The sequence below is a fragment of the Euleptes europaea genome, chromosome 11 (genome assembly GCF_029931775.1).
Source record: "Euleptes europaea isolate rEulEur1 chromosome 11, rEulEur1.hap1, whole genome shotgun sequence".
Taxonomy (NCBI): domain Eukaryota; kingdom Metazoa; phylum Chordata; class Lepidosauria; order Squamata; family Sphaerodactylidae; genus Euleptes; species Euleptes europaea.
The window spans coordinates 33,061,230-33,081,403 of NC_079322.1; the positions used below are offsets into that span (position 1 = coordinate 33,061,230).

Sequence of the window (20,174 nt, forward strand, 5' to 3'; positions counted from 1 at the left end):
TCTCTCTCTCTTTGCTTATGATGTACAGATACAGATCTAAAAAAATGATATCTATATTTTTTCATGGTTCATCCAAGTTCATCCTAATTAAAATTATTATTAAATAAGACCCACCAATGCAACAATAAACCTTTTCCTTTTATAAATTTACTATCTCATGTAGTTCTGGTTTGTAAACCGAGCATGTTTATTCTTTCTTATATACATGGGGGCATAAATGGAATAACTTTCCTAATTCAGCACTTGCAAGAACCGTAGCTGTATCAGACATGACACACCCAAAAAATTCTGTTTCTAAGAGGAGATCTTATAGGTATGTTCCTTAAAGATAAGTAATTTCAGCTTTAAATTTCAGAATAATGACATTCTCTGTTAAACCTCTTGGCTGGATATAGGAAATTTTTCATGCCATGGAGAATGTTTGTGGAGAACTGATACCACAATGTTCATGCTGATGTCACCAAAATCAATTAAACAAACATTTGATACAAATTATTGCAATATACAGGCAAACAACATATTAAAGTCCCTTCTTAAGCAGAGTGCATCCTTCAAGTAAACTGAAGTCAATGGACTTAGAAGAGTGTAATTCTATTTAGGATGGCAGAATATGCACCAGATACTTCGTCATCAGGTACCATAAAATAAATAATTACCTTTGGCATGCAGAAAAGTGATTAAGATTTCAACATAACCATATCTAACTCAGAGTTTGAAAGGAAGAGATTAATGAAAGAAGCTCTACAGCAAGCAAATTAGGAGTGGCTTAGAAAGATACTGTAAAGTCCTGTTGTTGTTTTTTAAATCCTGGCATTGTGTTTCAAATGCCTATATTAACTTATGATCAACAACAAGTTGGAAGGTGAACTTGGGTTTGCATCTTTTGCCCAAAAGGCCCATTTCTAGGCAGAAGGCAATATAGGGTGGGCTGGCCATGGGTTTCACCAGCTGTACTGGAACATAATTTGTTACGGTACATGTTAAAAGGTAAGTGGTGTGTTTACTGGTCTTCTGACAACTCAGAAAAAGGTACTATCATATTTACACCTTCTGGGGATTAAAAAAACTGCACTGGACAATATTCTTGGGTTTCGTAAAGTAAAAAAATACATCATTTGCTCAAGAATCTAAATAACAATGCCCCACATTGAAATTACATGTTAAAAAATCCACGAACATGACAAAATATGAGTGCATCTTTAAGCATATGGGTTGGTCTCATGTACACAGAGCAGTATGTATAGATTTAGCTAGATTATGGCTCAGCTCCCCTGGATATGAATCTTGCTCCTATGTCTCACTAGGGTCCTTGTTAAAAATATAATAAAAAATCAGAAGTTGGAATGAATTCTTCATATTCATATTTCTTAAAGATAGACTGAGTGTTATAGGCATTTGAGGACCTTGATAAATGCACTAAAGCATATTACCACTAACAAAAATGTACTATTCTGGTAGTTCTCAACAGTATTTTGCCAAGGTTGCAACAGGTAGGATTTACATTAAAAAATTGTGTTCAGCTCTATAGAGTCTGGTCACTATGATTCCGGTTTTTTTTTTTAAATGATGGTAATTACAAACTTGAAAATCACACAAGGAGTGAATGAACATCAACAACAATCACTGTCAATGTCTCATTAGTCATAGATTTGCTTAGAGTAACATAAATTATAGCTAACATAATTGGACAAAAGGCATTAAATTAAAAGGTATTCAAGATGCTGTTACATTTGTATTTGAACAGAAAATGATCAGATGCTATTAAGAAATGAAGAATCAGCACAGGGTACTAAAAAGTAATAAGGAAAAAAATCCTCAGATAAATGACTAATTATGTGAATATGTATTGAGCCTCTTATTGATTTATTATGTAAATGGACAAGTCTTTAAAAGAAGAATTTAGATGTAAGCTTGTAATGTTGAGATACAGTGCTACCCATTCTCCAGTGCAGGAAGCAAGTACACAATTATTTCTTCAGATACACGTTTTAATAATAAATTTAATAAATACATTCTAGCTGACCCCTGCTGACTTGGTTAAGACCCTAAGGGTTATACTGGATCCAACATTACTGCTGGAGAACTAAGTTAATAGAGATGCAAAATAGTCTTCCAACTCAGTGTAGCCCAGATATCTTCACTTGAACAACTTGGCCAGTTGGTGCAGAACACCCCAGCTTGGTTTTTATCAGGAGCTAGGTGCCCTGACCTTGATAGCCCCAAACTAGTCTGATTGCATTCGATCTCAGAAGCTCAGCAGGGTTGGCACTGGTGAGTATTTGTATGGGCAGCCTCTAAGGAATGCCAGGGTCATGAGGCAGGCGATGGCAAACCCCCTCTGAATGTCTCTTACCTCGAAAACCCTAGGGGGTTGCCAGAAGTCAGCTGTGACTTGACAGCACAAAAAAAAGGTGCAGCATGCATATTACTCCCATTTTTCAGTTACTCGATTGGCTGCCCATCAGTTTCCGGGTTTTGTTCAAGGTGTTGGCTATCACATATATGCCCTTGGACTCTCTTATCTGCAGGACCACCTCTCCCCCTATGCTCTGCTACAACAGCTTTGATAATCTGATCAGGGCCTTCTGCAGGTGCCATCCTGCAAATGGGCAAGATCTATAACTACCTGTAACTGCCTATAAACCTGTATTCTTTGTTGTAATGGCCTGTCTGGTGATGTCAGGAAGGTTCTCCCTCTCCAGGCATTCCATTATTATTCAAAGCAGAATAATTTAGGAGGGCATTTCTATTAGAGCCCCGTGGCGCAGAGTGGTAAGCTGCAGTACTGCAGTCCAAGCTCTGCTCACGACCTGAGTTCGATCCCGACGGAAGTCGGTTTCAGGTAGCCGGCTCAAGGTTGAATCAGCCTTCCATCCTTCCGAGGTCAGTAAAATGAGTACCCAGCTTGCTGGGGATAAAGGGAAGATGACTGGGGAAGGCACTGGCAAACCACCCCGTAAACAAAAGTCTGCCTAGGAAACATCGGGATGTGACGTCACCCCATGGGTCAGGAATGACCCGGTGCTTGCACAGGGGACCTTTACCTTTAATAGGGCTATACTATAAAAAAAGCTTTAATGATGGGGAAAGGACTGTGGACTATACTACTGTGTACATACTATCTGTTGCTGTATGAATTATCCTACAGTGTAATCTCTGCATCAATTGACATGTCACATTAATACTTATGCTTTGTTTCAGATTTCTTCTTGGTTTCAGATTTCTGTAGTCCTAATCCTATTGTATCTTATTGTATGTATGTATATCTGATGTAGGGAGCTTTGACTCTCAAAAACGTATATTCTGGAAATCTTGTTGGTCTTTATGATGATACTGGAATCAAATCTTGCTCTACCTACGCATTTGTTTCTCATTTACAAAAAGCTGTTGCAAAAATACATCAGACACTATTATTTTTTAAATTTATTTAAAACATTTATTAGCAGCCTTTCTCCCTTGTGAGACTCAAAACAGCATACAGTATAATTAAAAAAAAAAAACTACAAACACAATAAAATAATATAAAACCCATAAAAGTCACAGTTTAAAAACTCCAGTTGGGACTGCCAATAATAGAAGCTAAATCAATCAAAATGCAGTCTGAAGATCGACAATGAGGCGGCCAGGCGCACCTCTCTGGGGATGTTGTTCCATATTGTGGGGCTTCCACAGAAAAGGCCCTTTCTCATGTACCTATCAAACAAGCATCTTTAATTGGTGGGCCAGTCAGGAGGGCATCTCACCACAATCTTAATTCCTGGGCAGGAACATAAGGGAGAAGACGGTCCTTCATACCAGTCCCAAGCCAGGTAGGGCTTTGAAGGACAAAACCAACATCTTGAATTTGACTCAGGAATAGATTGGTAGCATTTTTCACTAGCTGCAGCTTCCAAATACTCTTCAAGGGCAGCCCCGAGTAAAGCCCCAGTGAATAGTCCAGTCCAGATGTAACTAAGGCATGGATCACTGTGGCTAGATCTGACAGAGCCAGGAATGGATGCAGTTGACACACCAGCAGCCACACGGTTTCCCAAGGTGAGGAGTATAACCCCATCCAAAACAGGGGAGATCTGAAGTACCTGGTCTGTCTTTCTACTAACCCAGAGAATCTCTCTCCTCTTAGGATTAAATTTCAGTTTGTTCATCCTTATCCAGCCCATTACTAACTGAAAGCAACAGTTCAGAACACCAACAGCATCCTCAGAATTAGGTGGAAAAGAAAGGTAAAACTGGCTATCATCTGCATATTGGTGACATCACAGCCCATACCTCCTGATGACCTCTCCCAGAGGATTCGCATCGATATAAATAGCCTTTTGAATTAAAAATTCTAGATACATTTTTATTTATTTTATTCTATTTACATCATTTATAGTCTGCCTCTCCCACCACCTCTCCCACTTGGACTCAAGGTGGATTACACAGAGTGAATCAATACAATCGACAGGATGGGGTATTCAAGAAACAATAGAATAGGATTAGGGTTGTAGAACCAGTCAGAAATCTAAAGAACAAAACTGAAGCAAAGCATAAGCGTAAGTCTTAACATGACACATTAAATGATACAAAATTACATAGTAGGATCCTAGCTATTAAGAGGTAATATTTACATGATGCTTAAAAATATAATGAATACTAAGTACTATTGGGATAACACTGGAATTCACATCTCTGGAATATCCAAAACAGATTGTGTAATGTGCTAACCCTCAAGGTGCAATGGCATTGTGTCACAAATAGCTTACTGTGTCTGTGCTGTTTATTGATCCAAACTTCAGCACAGTCCAGGATAGCTGACCTGATGGGCAGCCATGGTAGATAAGCATGGATTTATAGACTATTTAAAATAAAAAAGTTGTAGACCCTACAAAGTTGTCATTTGCAAGTGCTATATAAATCTGTCTACAAGGGGCTTTTTCTGAGGCAGTCTATCTTATCAAGGCCTTTTTGGGCAGTCTTGATTCAGCACATTTTTAAGATAATAAACCATAAAGGTTGTAAAAGGAGACTTTCTAGTTGTCTTGAATCGCTAACATAACAAAGCATAATGACCCCTTTGAGGCTATGTCAACCTCCCATGTCAGTGTTGCTGCCACACCGGCGCGCAGTACACACTAAAAATACTTGGGAAATTTGTGTTGGAACAGAGCATGATAACCGCATTGCAAAAGTGAGCAACCTGCATGCTTTTGAGAATGCCTTCCTTTGTTTGCTTTAGCAGTTCACTGGTGGGGCTAATGTAGGCTAATATGTGCCATCGCTACCAAGCCATATTCTAATTTGAAGATGGCAATGTGGTTTAAAACCGCTAATCACTTGTGAAAATCACCAATGGTGAGTCATTTTAACATTTAGAAAAACACCCAAACAACCAAAAAAGAAATGCCTTTCCCCTCTCCAGATTTGTTTACAATTGCATTGCAGATTTATACTCTTATAATCCAAACAGCACATTTCAAGGGTGTTCTTTACTTCAACATGAGCAAGCTTTTAATTAGTAATGGCTTTCAGAATGTGAAGAGTTTGAATAACCAGGTTTAACCTAGTGGTTCAAATGGCTCAACATATAACTAATATTCAAGGGGGGGGGAGATTACAAAGCTTGATCTCCCTTCCCCAGTTCCTCACTCATGCTGGGCACATATGGAGTTACTCTATGTCTGGACACATGGTAAGGGTAAGGGACCTTTTTCACCTAAATATTTAGAAGGGAAGAAATGAGGGGAAGCAAATGAAAATTAACCTGTTCTAATGGCCTTGTGGGAAATGACTGAGAAACCATAATAAATCTTGCCTCTTGTCATAACAGAGACAGAAAACAGAACTTCTAAATATGGCCAGGCCTAACCTGCTTTCCTCAGGCACAAAGTTGGGCCTGAAGACTTATTTCCTTCTTTCATATAATTCCTGAACCATAACATCAAAAACATTAGTTATAGCCTATCTCTGCCCATAAAAATCCTGCAGCAATAGAGAAGGTGGAGTTACTTACTGTAGAAATTATTTTCAGATAATGTATGTAAAATGCCGTCAAGTTGCAGCCAACTTATGGCGACCTCTTTTAGGGTTTTCATGGCAAGAGACTAACAGAGGTGGTTTGGCAGTGCCTTCCTCTGCACAGCAACCCTGGTATTCCTTGGTGGTCTCCCATCCAAATACTAACCAGGGCTGACCCTGCTTAGCTTCTGAGATCTGACAAGATCAGGCTAGCCTGGGCCATCCAGGTCAGGGCTTTCAGATAATATGCTCCGCAAAATCAGGTGTTACTAGGGTTGCCAACTCTGGGTTGAGAAATTCCTGGAGATTTGGAGGTGGAGCCTGGGGACAGCAGAATTTGGGGAGGGGAAAGACCTTAGCAATCTAACCTCGAAAGCTGCCTTTTTCCCCCCAGGGGAACTGATCTCTGTAGTCTGGAGTTCAGTGGTAATTCCAGGAGATCTCCAAGTCCCACCTGGAGACTTCCAACCCTAGTTGTTACTTTATCATTTTTGTGGTAAGGCATGGCCTTTAGGACTTGCAGTATCCAGACAGGAATACGGGAAGTATCTCTGCACAACAGAAGTATCTTTTCCCACATGTTAACAATGGGAAGTCAGCCATGCAGACTTCCCAACTCAGGAAGGTCTTGCAATAGTCCCCCGTCAACTACACTGGCCTGTGGGCTGAACTTCTTTGCATTTCTGTAGTTAGGGAATGGATGCGGTAGAAATAGAACATTTGATCCTCTGAAATAGATCTATGCAGATCTAGTTTATATTAGGTCAGACCCTATCCAGTAAATATTAGGTCAGACCCTATGCAGTGCCAACTTAAAGCTTGCAGAAGCAGATGTTTCCTGCCTTCTAACATTCCTCTCACCTCTTTTGACAGTGGTGCTTCTGACAGAATAAGAGGCAGAGATGAGTAATTCTGCTTGTTTCCCGTTTCTCATTGGGGCCGCTCATCCAGTATTTTTTTTTTTTCAAATGGGTTACCCAACTTTTGGGACTCACAGGAAGCTCTTGGAGGAAAAGGAAGGTGAGAACAATCTGCCTCCATCCACACCTTTGGCCAATAGCAAGCAGGATTCACCACATTATCTTAAAATGGAGTATATTCCAGTTCATGAGTATTGCAACTTAGAATAGCATTTCGACTTGTGTACATATCTACTGACTTGAAGACTGCATTCAACCCATGTATGAGGAATACCTTCATTTTGCTGGTTTAGTACTGCTCAGAAAATTTCAATTAAATTAGTTGAATGTTTAAGTATATTCCTGTAGGCCAGGTCCTCTCTGTGGTTATAGAAGGATGACTGTAAGGCAATCCATGGGTAGTTTGTATGGCTTTGTAAGAAGGCATAGTTACTATATCTAATTCCTTAGTATCATGGGACACCCTTCTGAGCCCATTAACTTTAAGGGTGAACTTAGAAGGGTGTAACCCTGTTTAGGATTGCATTGTTCGAAACATTCACCCTCGTTTATCACGGCCTTTTAAATCACAAGAATGTCTACCAAAATGTGTAAGGAAACTATTTCAGGTAATTATAACTCACCTCTCCTTCCCTCGGCCATGGCCTCCCATTCTGCGTGTACTTGCTTTGATTCTGTCGTTTCTTTTGCCCTCCATCAGCAAATTTGCACAGCAAAGGCTCCGTTGGGGCTGAGAAGGCAAGAAACACAGTCTGCATTAGCAGCCCTTCCACAGGTAGTAATTACACCAGCAACTGTAATGTTGATCTTTTAGTGAAATCTTGCCTCCTGCAGATTTTATTTGGGGGCGGGGGTGCAACCTTTTAGCCCTGACAGTTGCTGTTGTTATTTTTTTTTAATTAAATACTTCCAGATCTTTAAAAAGTGTGATCAACAATGAAAAAATAATTGATGCAGATGTGAAAAAATTAAGAGAGGAAGGTTTATAAAATTATGGACTGGATAAACATTTTTGCACTTTTTCATAATACTAGAACTCAACGTCACCCTAACCAACCATTCTTCTTTTTGTTTAGTTTAGTTTACATGTTGTTGTCAGTTGCTTTGTGTCCCTTTGTGGAGCAAAGCAGCATATAAATAAATAAATAATCTGATGAAATTGTTTGGCAGTAGATTCAGGAAAGACAAAAAGAAAAACTTCACACAATATGCAGATTAAATTGGGAAACCCCAACCACGGGATGTATAATGGCCACTAGTTGGTGTGTGTAAAGTGCCGTCAAGTCGCAGCTAACTTATGGTGACCCCATAGGGTTTCCAAGGTAAGAGACTTACAGAGGTGGTTTGCCATGACCTTCCTCTGCATAGCAACCCAGGTATTCCTTGGTGGTGTCTCATCCAATTACTAACCAGGGCTGACCCTGCATAGCTTCTGAGATCTGATGAGATCAGGCTAGCCTGGGCCATCCAGATCAGGGCAACCACTAGTTTATTTAGCTTTTTAAAGGGGATACAGAAATTCACAGATGCTATTACTATCAACAGGTATTAGACATGAAATCATTACAGAACCTTCATGTAAAGAGGCAGAATGCTAGGGGACAAACAGTAAGGAAGGACTGCTGTCCCACACTGTGTTTTTCCTGTAAGCCACTGTTAGAAATAGGATGCTTGACTACATAGACCTTTGGTCTGATGCAGAAGTGTTGTTCTTATTATATTCAGTATGAGATTTCTCCATTGGAATGATAAGACATTGGTTCCTCTATTCACAATGGACATTAATGCAATAAAAAAACAGAGCTGCTCTTTTTGGGGTGGGGGGGCAAGCCCAATTTAGTAATTGTTTCACTCTTTTTGCCTCTCTGCAGCATAGGCTTACATATTTGAGCAAGCAAAATAAATACAAGTAGATGAAAGGAGACTTTTGCCAAACAATCAAATTAGCTTAGTTCCCCCTATTAAATCCTTATAGCTTAAGACAGCTGGCATATGACCTTCTTAATACATCCGAGGCGAGATCCCAGTCTTTCATCATGAAACAGACAGTACAGTCGGTGCATTGCTATTCAAATGAATGTTCAAAAGGCTGTAAGCCACAGCTTGTACGAAAGAGTACCAAGAGAAAAGACAGAACAAAAATCATTCCTAATTTGTCAAATTTGGATCTATTTAAAATATTTTTTAAATTGTCAGATTTTAACCCATGCTATTGCCGAAAACATCCCTCCCCAATTGTGTGTCTGTCTGCGTGTTTTAATTGGAGAGCTTTACTAAAAAGGCACTGAGATCAATTAGAACCAAATTAAAGTGAATGGAGGTGAAACTCACGTCCAAACATTTTGAGGGGTCTAATCATCCCGAAGACATACTCTTGACAACTCAAAAGCTGCATTATGTCGATGATGATGTTATTAAGATATCGAGATTATGATCTTTCAGTATTTAGTTTTTTGTGTTTGTACATCTGGGGAGTTGAAAGGTGGTAGGATTTTGCGTTTTTGGTTTTTTACAAATTACAAATAAACACGGGTGAGATATCAGGGTCTAAGATCGTTTCACAGGGTAGCCATTGTTGGTTTGGCAGGAGAACAGCTAGATTTGAGTCCTGTAGCACTTCAGACACCAACAAAACTTTCAGGTTATAAGCTTTTGAATGGCAAAGCTATCTGATGAAGGGAGCATTGACTCTTGAATATTTATACCCTGAAAATCTTCTTTGTCTCTAAAACAATACTGGGTTCGAGTCTAAGATGGCAATTGTGTAAATGGCCAGTCAGTAAAATGACATCTGCTTTATGCTGATGCAGTAACATTGTAGGATATTTTAAAAGAGCAAATGTTTTTAAAAGAGCAAATATTTAAACAAACACGCTAAAATAATAAAGAAATGTAATCCTTTCAATACTAAGGTTTTTCCCCATAGGAAGTTTTGGACACACCTAAAAGAACACTCACCCCAAATGGATGTTTCTTCAAACTTGGGGTACTCTCCAAGTCCCCCCCCCCAAAACAAAATTAAAAGGTTAAAAATACATTGGGAAGGTTAAAATCTCCCCAAACAAAAATCTGAAAAGGTTAAAAATACATTGGGAAGGTTAAAATCTCCCCAACAAAAAGGATTGTTTGTGCATGTGTAGACAACACACCCAGCTCCTCCTGCTCCAGGCATTGTCATCAGCAACATGGTGTACATGGGGGGGGGAGTATCGGTGGAGATGGGAAAGCTGAAAGGGGAAGTTGGGAGTACGGCGGCACTCCCAGTGAGCAGGGAAGAGATAGGAACTGCTCCCCCCCACACACATGCTGAACTGCAGAAGCAGGAACAGCGGGAGCCAGCAAATGGGTGACCGGGGGAGGGAGAAAAAGAGAAAGTAATGTGTGTGAGACTGGAAGGTCATGAGAAAAATTAATGTGTGTGTGTGAGAGAGAGACTGAAGAGACTGAGAAAGAGAAGTTGAGGACAGTTTGTATGTATGTGTGTTTGTATCTGTGTGCACGCATTGGGGGAATTGAATGGAGAAGAGAGAGAAATTAAGGATAGTGTGTGTGTATGTATGTTTGTGTCGATGAGACCACAGGAACACAGAAAAGAAGAGAAATTAACAACAGTGTGTGTGTGTGCGTGTGCGCGCGCGCGTGATATAGGGCATCGGGGGACAAGAAAGTGAGAGTGTGTATGCTTCAGGAGGCATTGAGGATGCAGCAAGCAAGTGACAGAAGGGGTTAAGGCGACAGATAACAAGAGAAACCTAGGGGTATTTTTCACGGTGGATTTTGCTTCGGTTTCGAATCGGAGCAAACAATAAACCGATTTAAATAGCTTTTTCATGGCAGCGCAGCTTCCCCCCCATCCCGAGGCATTTTTTATTTTTCATGGGAGAAACAGCGCACTTCTCTGCACTGCTTATGTCTGCTCCCGCTCATGACTCACCGCTCCAAATCCGCCAAATCCCGCCCACTCTTCCCATGATCCTGCCTCGCTCCATTTGCCCCCCCCTCCAGACTTTCGCACACGCCTCCAGCTCAGCCGGGCCACCCAGCTTCAAGAAGCCGTTATGGCTCTCTTGGGGCTTTTCCATGCTGCCGGCTGGGAAGGAAGTAGGGAAGAGGGCAGGGAGGAAGGAGAACGGCGGCAGTGGCTCCTCTTCCCTCAAGCCAGAATAAGACCCGGGGAGGGAGCTGCGCGCGAACGGGCCAGCCAAGTTGCCGGCCGTTTATGCCTGGGAGGTCTCGCCTTGGATTTGCAGCTCTCTAGATGCACATTTTCCCCATCCGAATTCACAAAACCCTGCATGGGGCGCTTACTGTTGAGTTCTGAGAATTTGGATGGGGAAAATGTGCATCTGGGAAGGACGAGGGCTGCCCAGGGCCACCGCCCGGTTAGCTGCCTCTCCTCTCCAGACAACCCCCCCCCCAACAGTCCCTGTCTGAAACCCGGAGGCTCCCTTCCTCCCAATGTGTGTTATGCCTGGGAGGTCTCGCCTTGGATTTGCCGCTCTCTAGATGCACATTTCCCCCATCCGAATTCTCAAAACCCTGCATGGGGCGATTACTGTTGAGTTCTGAGAATTTGGATGGGGAAAATGTGCATCTGGGAAGGACGAGGGCTGCCCAGGGCCACCGCCCGGTTAGCTGCCTCTCCTCTCCAGACAACCCCCCCCCAACAGTCCCTGCCTGTTGGGACTGAAGGCTCCCTTCCTCCCAATGTGTGTTATGCCTAGGAGGTCTCGCCTTGGATTTGCCGCTCTCTAGATGCACATTTCCCCCATCCGAATTCTCAAAACCCTGCATGGGGCACTTACTGTTGAGTTCTGAGAATTTGGATGGGGAAAATGCATCTGGAAATGTGCAAACCCAAGGCAAAACCTCCCGTGTATCAATGGCCAAGGAGCACCAGACCTCCTCCTCCGACCCCCGCCCGGGAACAAGGGAAACCCCCACCCAGCCTCCCTCTGCGATCCCCCCACTCTTCCTCAACTCGGCGCCCTCCGGCCTGCCTTTCCAGCCCGCCCCCGGGGTTCCCGAGCATCTGGGCTCCCGGCCGTGGGTAGGGCCCGGCTGGCTGGTGAACTGCAGCGGCTCCCTCGCTCGACTCGCTCCCAACGGTCGGACGGAGAAGCCACCGCCAGAGAGACCTCTGGCCCTTTTCCGCGCCAGCCCAACTGGGAAGCGGATCCGCTCCGAAAGGACGAGGGGCGCCGCTTTTTTTGGGGGGGGAAATTAAGCCTTCTGCCTCTCCTTTCCATACAATCTCTTGTAATCTCGACACAGCGTTTTGGTTTTAGTACGGCACTCAAGCGCAGAACGATGATGGCCCTTTCGCGCCATCTCTGCGGCTATTTTCTCAAACACATCAATGTTGCGATGCAATTTGAGCAGAGCCCGCTGCATCCTGTGCTCGCCCCATATGGAGAGTAAATTGAGCATTTCTCGTTCCCTCCACGAAACACCACGGACACCATTTGAGTTTTGGCTTCCAGCCATCGAAAAAAAATGCAGCTTCTTCAGGTGAGTTAGGATGAGCGTGCTGGCCCAAGAGGGAATACAAGAAATGGGTCAGCCTCTACCAACACAAAGCACATTCACGGCAGCGAGTGAGGCGCAAACCCTGTTCGCCATTGGGCAAGGGGGGGCAAGTGACCTGGACGCGTGATGCACCACAGCAATACAGCGGGACTTTTGAAACAAAGGAAATAACTTGAAATAGGCATACAATGCTGACCACTCCCGTAGCAAGCGACACCTGCTGGCCGCTGCACAAACTGAAACAAAAGGGGCGGTGTCTTCAACCAAGCACGAAACTCCCCCAGCCAATCGCCGTTCTTGGGGGAGGGGTCATTGCCCATCATGGGCGGTGGCAAATGAACCGAAGCAAAACTTCTTCATGGAATTCCGAGCCAAAAAATGCGCTGTAACAAAAAAGTACGGAGTAAAAGAGGTTTCAGTTGATGCGGGCATAATGCGGGTTTTGTTGCTCGGTTCAGGAAAACTCGGAGCTGCAATGAATAATCAAAAATTTGGAGCGCCTCAAATCAGATTTTAAACCGAAGCAAAGCTCCGTGAAAAATTCCCCCTAGGCACTGGGAAGGGAGAAGCAGAGAGAGAGAGAGAGAATGTGAGAAAAGGAGTGGAGGAGAGAGAAGGAAGCAAAAGCAGAGGGAATATGATTATCACTCCTGCAACTTCCTTGTGGGTTCTCACTTGTATCCTTCTAAAGCCACTGAAATAAACTCTGCTTAGAATATCATTGTAAATTATTAAAGTTAGTGTACATAGGGCTGGATCCATCCAACTTTTAAGCTGGTGAAAAAAGAAGCATGTGTCCTCTCCGCACACCAAAAAACACTGCGCTGAGAATCCTGGGACCTGCATATACAAAAGCCATGTAGGACAGGGGATGTAGCATGGAAGAGAACTGGATTAATTGAAAAGGTGGCAGGTTCCAACACATAATTTTTAAAGCACATCTGCCAGTGAAATGGTGAATATGTATTTAACTGATTAAGCCTGCACATGTAAAGAACTTTGTATATTATCAAACCTTCAATAAAGAACTTCTCTAAATAATGGTATAGTATAATTTACGGCGTTATGAAAAAGATACCACGCATTTGAATGAATGGCAAAATTTAATATTTTTGTTAAATGCTAGAACCAAGATAGGTCCCATTACAAACATTTTCAAAAAGTTTAGCTGTGTTAACCTGCTGTAACAAAGAAAAACAAAAACGCAGCGGCACCTTTAAGACTACAGGATACAACAGTCTTCTGTCACCATAAGACTGCACTGCCTGGACCTCCCTGAATGAAGTCTGAAATCAGAATTCAAATTAAGGGGGGGGGGGAGCAGAGAAAGTCCTTATGGAAAATCACAAGCCCTACCTGTGACTTCTCCAATTTTTAGTCTCTCCCACTGATTCACATAAGACGCAGCCTCATGTCTGTTTCTACAGGGAGGCATCTATCTACCTGCTGCAATAACCCTCTTCCCTTTTGTTTTGACTATGTTTGTGAAATGTGATGTACAAGGGAAATGCCCCATATGCCAGGCGCAGCCAACAGAGAGTCTCCCCAGGGAAAACGTTTTTAACTGTGATGTATACTGCCCTAGTCAATTTCCTCTCCAGACCGTGATAAAACAACATTTGCAAGAATCCCATCTTATTCTGGATTGGAACCTACCCCCCTTTCCTCTCCTTCATTCCAGTTCTGAATTTTCAGGCATTTGTTCATTGGTTTTTTTCCTCATTCTGGATCTTCACAGTGAAAGAGACCAGAAAGGCATAAACATTTCTTCTGTGGAAGAAGTTCTGATATTCCCTCTGCCCTATAGGGCCTTTAGTCTAAATATGCAAGATTCATTCCTCCTCTGTGTGGTTCCTGAAGTCCCTTTGAATTGGACCCAATTGAGAAGAGGGGCAGGAAAGAGGGAAGAGGGGCAGAAAGTCCCTTTGAATTGGACCCAACTGGGAAGAGGGGCAGGAAAGCAGGCTAGAGACAAATCCCACTTGGAGTTATAACCTGGGTGGATTTGGATCAAGTAAATGAAGCAATACAGAGCCAGAGACCAGAGTGCCCTTCTCAGTCAGAGAGGAACATAATGCAGAAATTGAGGCAGAAGGACCATGGGAATTCTAAACAAGATATAGGGGCAACAGCCTTCTGAAATGGTAGCTAAAGGAGCTCATCATAAGAGACAGAAGGATAGACACACCTGTAATTTACCTGGAACCTCACTTAAGAACTGGCTGTATGATATTACTGTGAACCAGGATCCTTACACATTCACCAAGATGTCTGAAGCCATGTGAAAAGGTCTCAAAAACGAGCATTATGCTGTCACTGTGGGTCTTACTTCCAAGAAAACATGCACAGGATCAGGCTTCCTTTCATCTAGATGCGGGAAGCAGTTTGAAAGCTTATGGGATATCTGAGATTCTGATGTGTATATGGACTTTGGTATCAACACCAAGGACTACAGACTGATAACACAAAGTAAAATATTGAATTCCTTTCTGACTACTTGGGCTTTATATATGTAGAATATCTTTTTGCTCTAAGTCAACATTTTGGTACTTAAAAGTATTTGGGATAAAAAAACCACAGCTCATTTATGTTTAAACTAGTTTTCCTCATCAAAGACAGGGGCCTGCCTAGAACCACCAGGTTAAATGTAGATTAGAATTACAAACAAAACAAAATATCTGTTTTTCTGGAGATGTGATTTTTATCTCATATATATCAGTTTCTTCTACGAAGTCTGATTACAGGAGTACAAAACTTGTGTTAGGAACATGAAAAACTAGCCCTCTGGAGCTTTTACGATTGCTGCCTGAAATAGATGATATCAGATTTAGCTCAATACTAGATGCCAGTATGCAATACATTCACTCTGGTTTAAAGGTGCTGTACATATAATATATGGACGAAGGGACAGAATCATAGAATTCAGAGGGTAATGAGACTTCCCAATCTGAACTGCTGACATGTTGCCAATAAAAATGAGTCACCCCAGGTAAGGAAGTGCAATGTAGCAGAAAGTATGGCAGAAAGGACTGGGAAGGAAGATGAAGGGGTTTGCCAGGGCCCTGAACATTTGCTTGTCTCTGATGGTCTAAACCTGTATGTGTATTACAGGTCAAATGAACTGAACAAGGAAATGGGCACGAGCGCATTCCAAGACCGTGAGTTTCTGTGCGCTTAATTTCTGTGTGCTTACAATGTTTTTGATCAGGGCCTAAAGTTCAGATCCTGTGCCTGAAAGAGTACACCCAAGCCCCGTGATATTTAAGTTTTCTTAACTACAAGTGAAATGGAAGTTGAAAATGCCTTATAACGACTGGTCTTGTTAAATACATCCTGACTTTATATACTCCAAAGTTGTTCCACTGATTCCATTTGAGGACTGCTAGATGAACCAGCTACAGGACTGTGGCCTCTAAAAGAAAGAAAAAATAAACATGTACTTGGCATAGTTCTCTGACCTCTGCTAGCAAAGTCATAAATTACTTTATTTGAATGAAAAATGATGCCATATTATTTTGCTGGTATGCTATTACGGAAGAGAAACAAAGTCAGTTTTCATCAAATGGTACCAGTAGAGTTTAAAATGATTCCATGTACTTTAATTTACAGCCCAAGATCAGATACCAATGGCCTGTGCTGCTTTCTAGTTCACATCTAATGGAAGTAAAATGAATTTCTAGTAAGAGGTGACCCTACAAGCACTTGTGGTCAACCGTTCTACAGCTCAGAGTTCTCTTTAATGCTCTCCTGAGGGAAAAATCAGCTGGAAATGCAAGCTTTTTATGCTACAAGAAATGCCTCATTGTTTCTATCTTAAACCTATTTTATCATTCTAATAGCTTTTGGTATTGATCAACATTCTATTATCCTATCAGATGTCATGTAGCACTTAAGCTGATAATGTTCGAACTAAAACGAAAAATGAATTTTGACTCACCTGATATGGGATATTTAATGTTGGCACTTAAGAACACATTTCTATAAACAATAATATCACCATCACATTCATTTCCTTCCTGTCTAGTATTACAGCAACTACTGTAGCTGGGGGGGGGGGGGACCACCTGTGTTTTCAATAGAAATCAAGGGAAATTTGGCAAGCATCTTTGTGAATAATGGGTGATCCCCCCCCACTAAATATTTATAATTAGTGTATATAAACACTGTTTTTGCTAATGAAGACAGTTTGGATAATTTTGCACTCATTTCCAACATTTGTACAGTTAGGGCCAGCAAAGCATATGAAATCTAATATAAACTAAGCAAGGAATGAAAGCGCAATGTTTTCCTATCTATTTATTTATTTCAGGCATGTATATTTCAGTGCTATACTGGGCCTTTTTATGCAAGAAATGTTTGTAAAATCAAAACAGTGGGACAGTGTTTGCATATAGAGTCTATGCGCATTCAGAAGATTGGATCAACATACCAACTGTCAGAAGTGTTGAAACTAAAGGTGGAAGAGGATATGACAGATCTACTGACCCAAGGTTCTTAGCATTCAGTTTGACAACAGACAGACAAACAGAGACAAGAAGTCTGTAAGAGTAGGTGCATATTCCATTAAGGCCAGGAAGCACATTAGAGAGCAAACTGCCCGATCCACTAAAATTAAGAACAATTCAATGTATGCTCGTTTTTTGTGACTGAACGCAACCAACACCAAACTACCGTATTTTTCGCGTCGTTCTGGCGCGCCCAGCCGCTCTGTGCGCCCCCCGCCTCCAAGCTGGCCGTCAGGGCAGGGAACGCCGGCTCGCGTCGTTCTGATGGGAGGGGCGCACAGAGCTGGGCGCACCAGAACGACGCGAGCCAGCGTTCCCTGCCCCGACAGCCAGCTGGGAGGCGGGGAGCGCACAGAGCTGGGCACGCCAGAACGATGCGAGCCGGCGTTCCCCGCCCCGAAGGCCAGCTGGGAGACAGGCGGGCCCGCTCTGTGAGCCCCGCCCGCCTCCCGGCTGGCTGTCAAGGCAGGGAACGCCGACTCGCGTCGTTCTGGCACATGGGGTGCACAGAGCTGGGCGCGCCAGAATGACGCGAGCCGGCGTTCCCTGCCCCGACAGCCAGCTGGGAGGCGGGGGGCGCACAGAGCGGGTCCGCCCGCCTCCCAGCTGGCCGTTGGGGCGGGGAACGCCGGCTCGCGTCATTCTGGCACGCCCAGCTGCTCTGTGCGCCTCCCGCCTCCCAGCTGGCCGTCGGGGTGGGGAACGCCGGCTCGCATCATTCTGGCGGGCTAGGCGCACAGAGCTGGGCACGCCAGAATGACGCGAGCCGCCATTCCCCACCCCGAAGGCCATCTGGGAGACGGGCGGGCCCGCTCTGTGCGCCCCGCCCGCCTCCCAGCTGGCCGTCGGGGCAGGGAACGCTGACTTGCGTCATTCTGGCGCGCGGGGCGCACAGAGCTGGGCGTGCCAGAATGATGCGAGCCGGCATTCCCTGCCCCGACATTTCCCCTCACTTTTGAGGAGGAAAAAAGTGCGTCTTATGGAGCGAAAAATACGGTAATTGCTTTTGTGTGTGTTTTGTCCTGATAACAGAAAGGAATTAATCTACTGAATTATTCTAGAGATAACAAGTAATCAAAAAATGAAAACTTTCATAATTGTAGGTAATGGACAGTGGAATCAAATTTTGTAAGAGGAAACAAAAACATATAAGGTTGAGCTGTGGAACTGGAAGTCCCCACTATTAGGTAAAACATGTAGGTAGAAGAACAAATACCAGCATGCAAGGAAAGAACTGTAAATATAGGGTAGGAGGCTGGATGAAGTAATGGGAGATGGTTGAACTACTCAAATTTAAGTCAACTTAAATGTGGGGATGTAGGGTGGTAATGAGCTGCTATATACCAATTATCTCACATGTGACAGATTGATAAGTAAAATCCTAACAATTAAAATTTGCTGTTGTTGTTATTCATAGTCTACCTTTCTCACTGGGACTCAAGGCAAATTACAAGTATGATCCTTGTAAACTTCCAGTTAATCAGTTAGTGGATTACAAGATGTGACATTTGAATCTAACAGCAAAGATTCCTAGTAAGACAAAATAATGTAGTTAGGCGGGAATTGTAGAATAAGGGGGAAATAAACAAGGTTATGTACTATTAGACTCAGCATATGATACTATTTAACCCAGCATAAGAAAATTAATGGTTATATTATGAAAGTATATGGGTAGATGGGTAATTCTAAGCAAGTCTACTCAGAAGGAGGTCCCATTTAAACAATACCATTTGTGGTGATTTTTTTAAAAATCACATATGCTGGTAGCCTTCAACTAGTAAAAAGGCTCACATGGGATCAAATATACTCATATGAACTAATGTGAACTGCTCAGTTAACTCATGTGAATTGATCTGTATAAATATCATAAACAGTGAGCAAGCATGATGGATCATATCAGAGAGGCTCTAGCTCAAACAAATCCATTTGATTCAAAAGGTAATTTGCAGCTATATTGGAAAGACAATAACAAATGCCTCCCAAATACTTGTCAGTCCGGGCTGGGAAAAGGCCTTCATATCAGATACCCATATTTAAGCAAAAAAGAAGCACGTGCTAGACTCTTCCAAGAATAAGAAATTGGCTTTCCAACACAAATCTGCTACATTTGAGTTCTTTTTTGGGAAGAAGAGGTAGGTGTGCAAAAAGATTTTAAAAGCTGACTTATGGTTTGGAAAATAGAATACCAAAAGGAAGAAAACTCGGGCAGGGCATCAATGTATTTTCTGATAAGCCATAAAGGTGGCTTGTGAAGTCCTTAAATTAAGGTACCTGAAGGAATCAGTCACAAAGAACAAAGATGGACATACCTACCTACACCTATGAATCTTTGTGAATGGACTGATTCAACAACAGCCAATGATGGGGCGGGGGGGGGGGGTTGAACAATATAGCATGAACCACAACCATTTCATGAATTAATTACAATGTAGTTAGGCTAATTAAAATAATAATTTGTTTTTAAAATAGTAGGTGCTCTTTTCTGGCACGTTCACACACCCTTCATAGAGTTGATTCCCTTTGCTACTTTCTCAGGATCACACACATAAAGTTATATCATTAAATGAGCAATCACTCCAGGGCTCCAGGCTCTCCCTCCCACTTGAGGTCAAATATTGGTTCAGGCATTCAACTAGATTTTGAGAAAATTGTTCCTTTTTTAACATGCGTTTTCTTCTGAAAGCTCTGGATGCTTGGATAGGTGGGTCTCCTTCCAAAGAATGTTTAGTGATGTATTAGCACCGCAGAGTTGCAATTTATTCAGATGTCCTTCCCACTGTGGGAGAAAGAAATAACCTGACATGCTAAAGGATAGGTTTCTATTTAAACAAAAAGGGGGAAAGGGGGGAGTTTAAGAAATAGCCTCTTAAAACCATGTTTTTGACTTTCCCTCCTTGAATTCCCCTGACAAAAGTCATGAGAGAGGTGACAGGAAACCCAATATTAATTCTGCAAGTTCTAACTAGATGTGCAGGACAATCTAAGTGTAAGGAATGGAAGAGGAATGAAGAGCAAATAGGCAATTATTCGTAGTAGAAGAATTCTGTGCCTGATGATGAGCTGCCCGTTTCAAGTCTCCAGTATTGGTTCTGCAGAGACTGTAATCTTGTATGGCGATGCCTGCATTCAATCTTAATGCCTGATATTGAGTGATGGGAAGCTATAGGGATTCATGTGAGATTCACTGTTAATGGGTTTAACTCAATTGGTGTGCGGACCTTGG

At 42.5% G+C, this 20,174-nt stretch overlaps 1 protein-coding gene across 4 annotated transcripts in view; it reads right to left on the bottom strand.

Annotated features, from left to right (window-relative positions):
* Positions 1-20,174, bottom strand: part of RBMS3 (RNA binding motif single stranded interacting protein 3) — a 675,371-nt gene that overhangs the window by 115,862 nt on the left and 539,335 nt on the right. For all 4 annotated transcript variants that reach the window (XM_056857449.1, XM_056857448.1, XM_056857446.1 and 1 more), the window contains exon 7: positions 7,541-7,647. In XM_056857449.1, the coding sequence (XP_056713427.1) occupies positions 7,541-7,647 (107 nt within the window). The remainder of the gene's footprint in view (positions 1-7,540; positions 7,648-20,174) is intronic.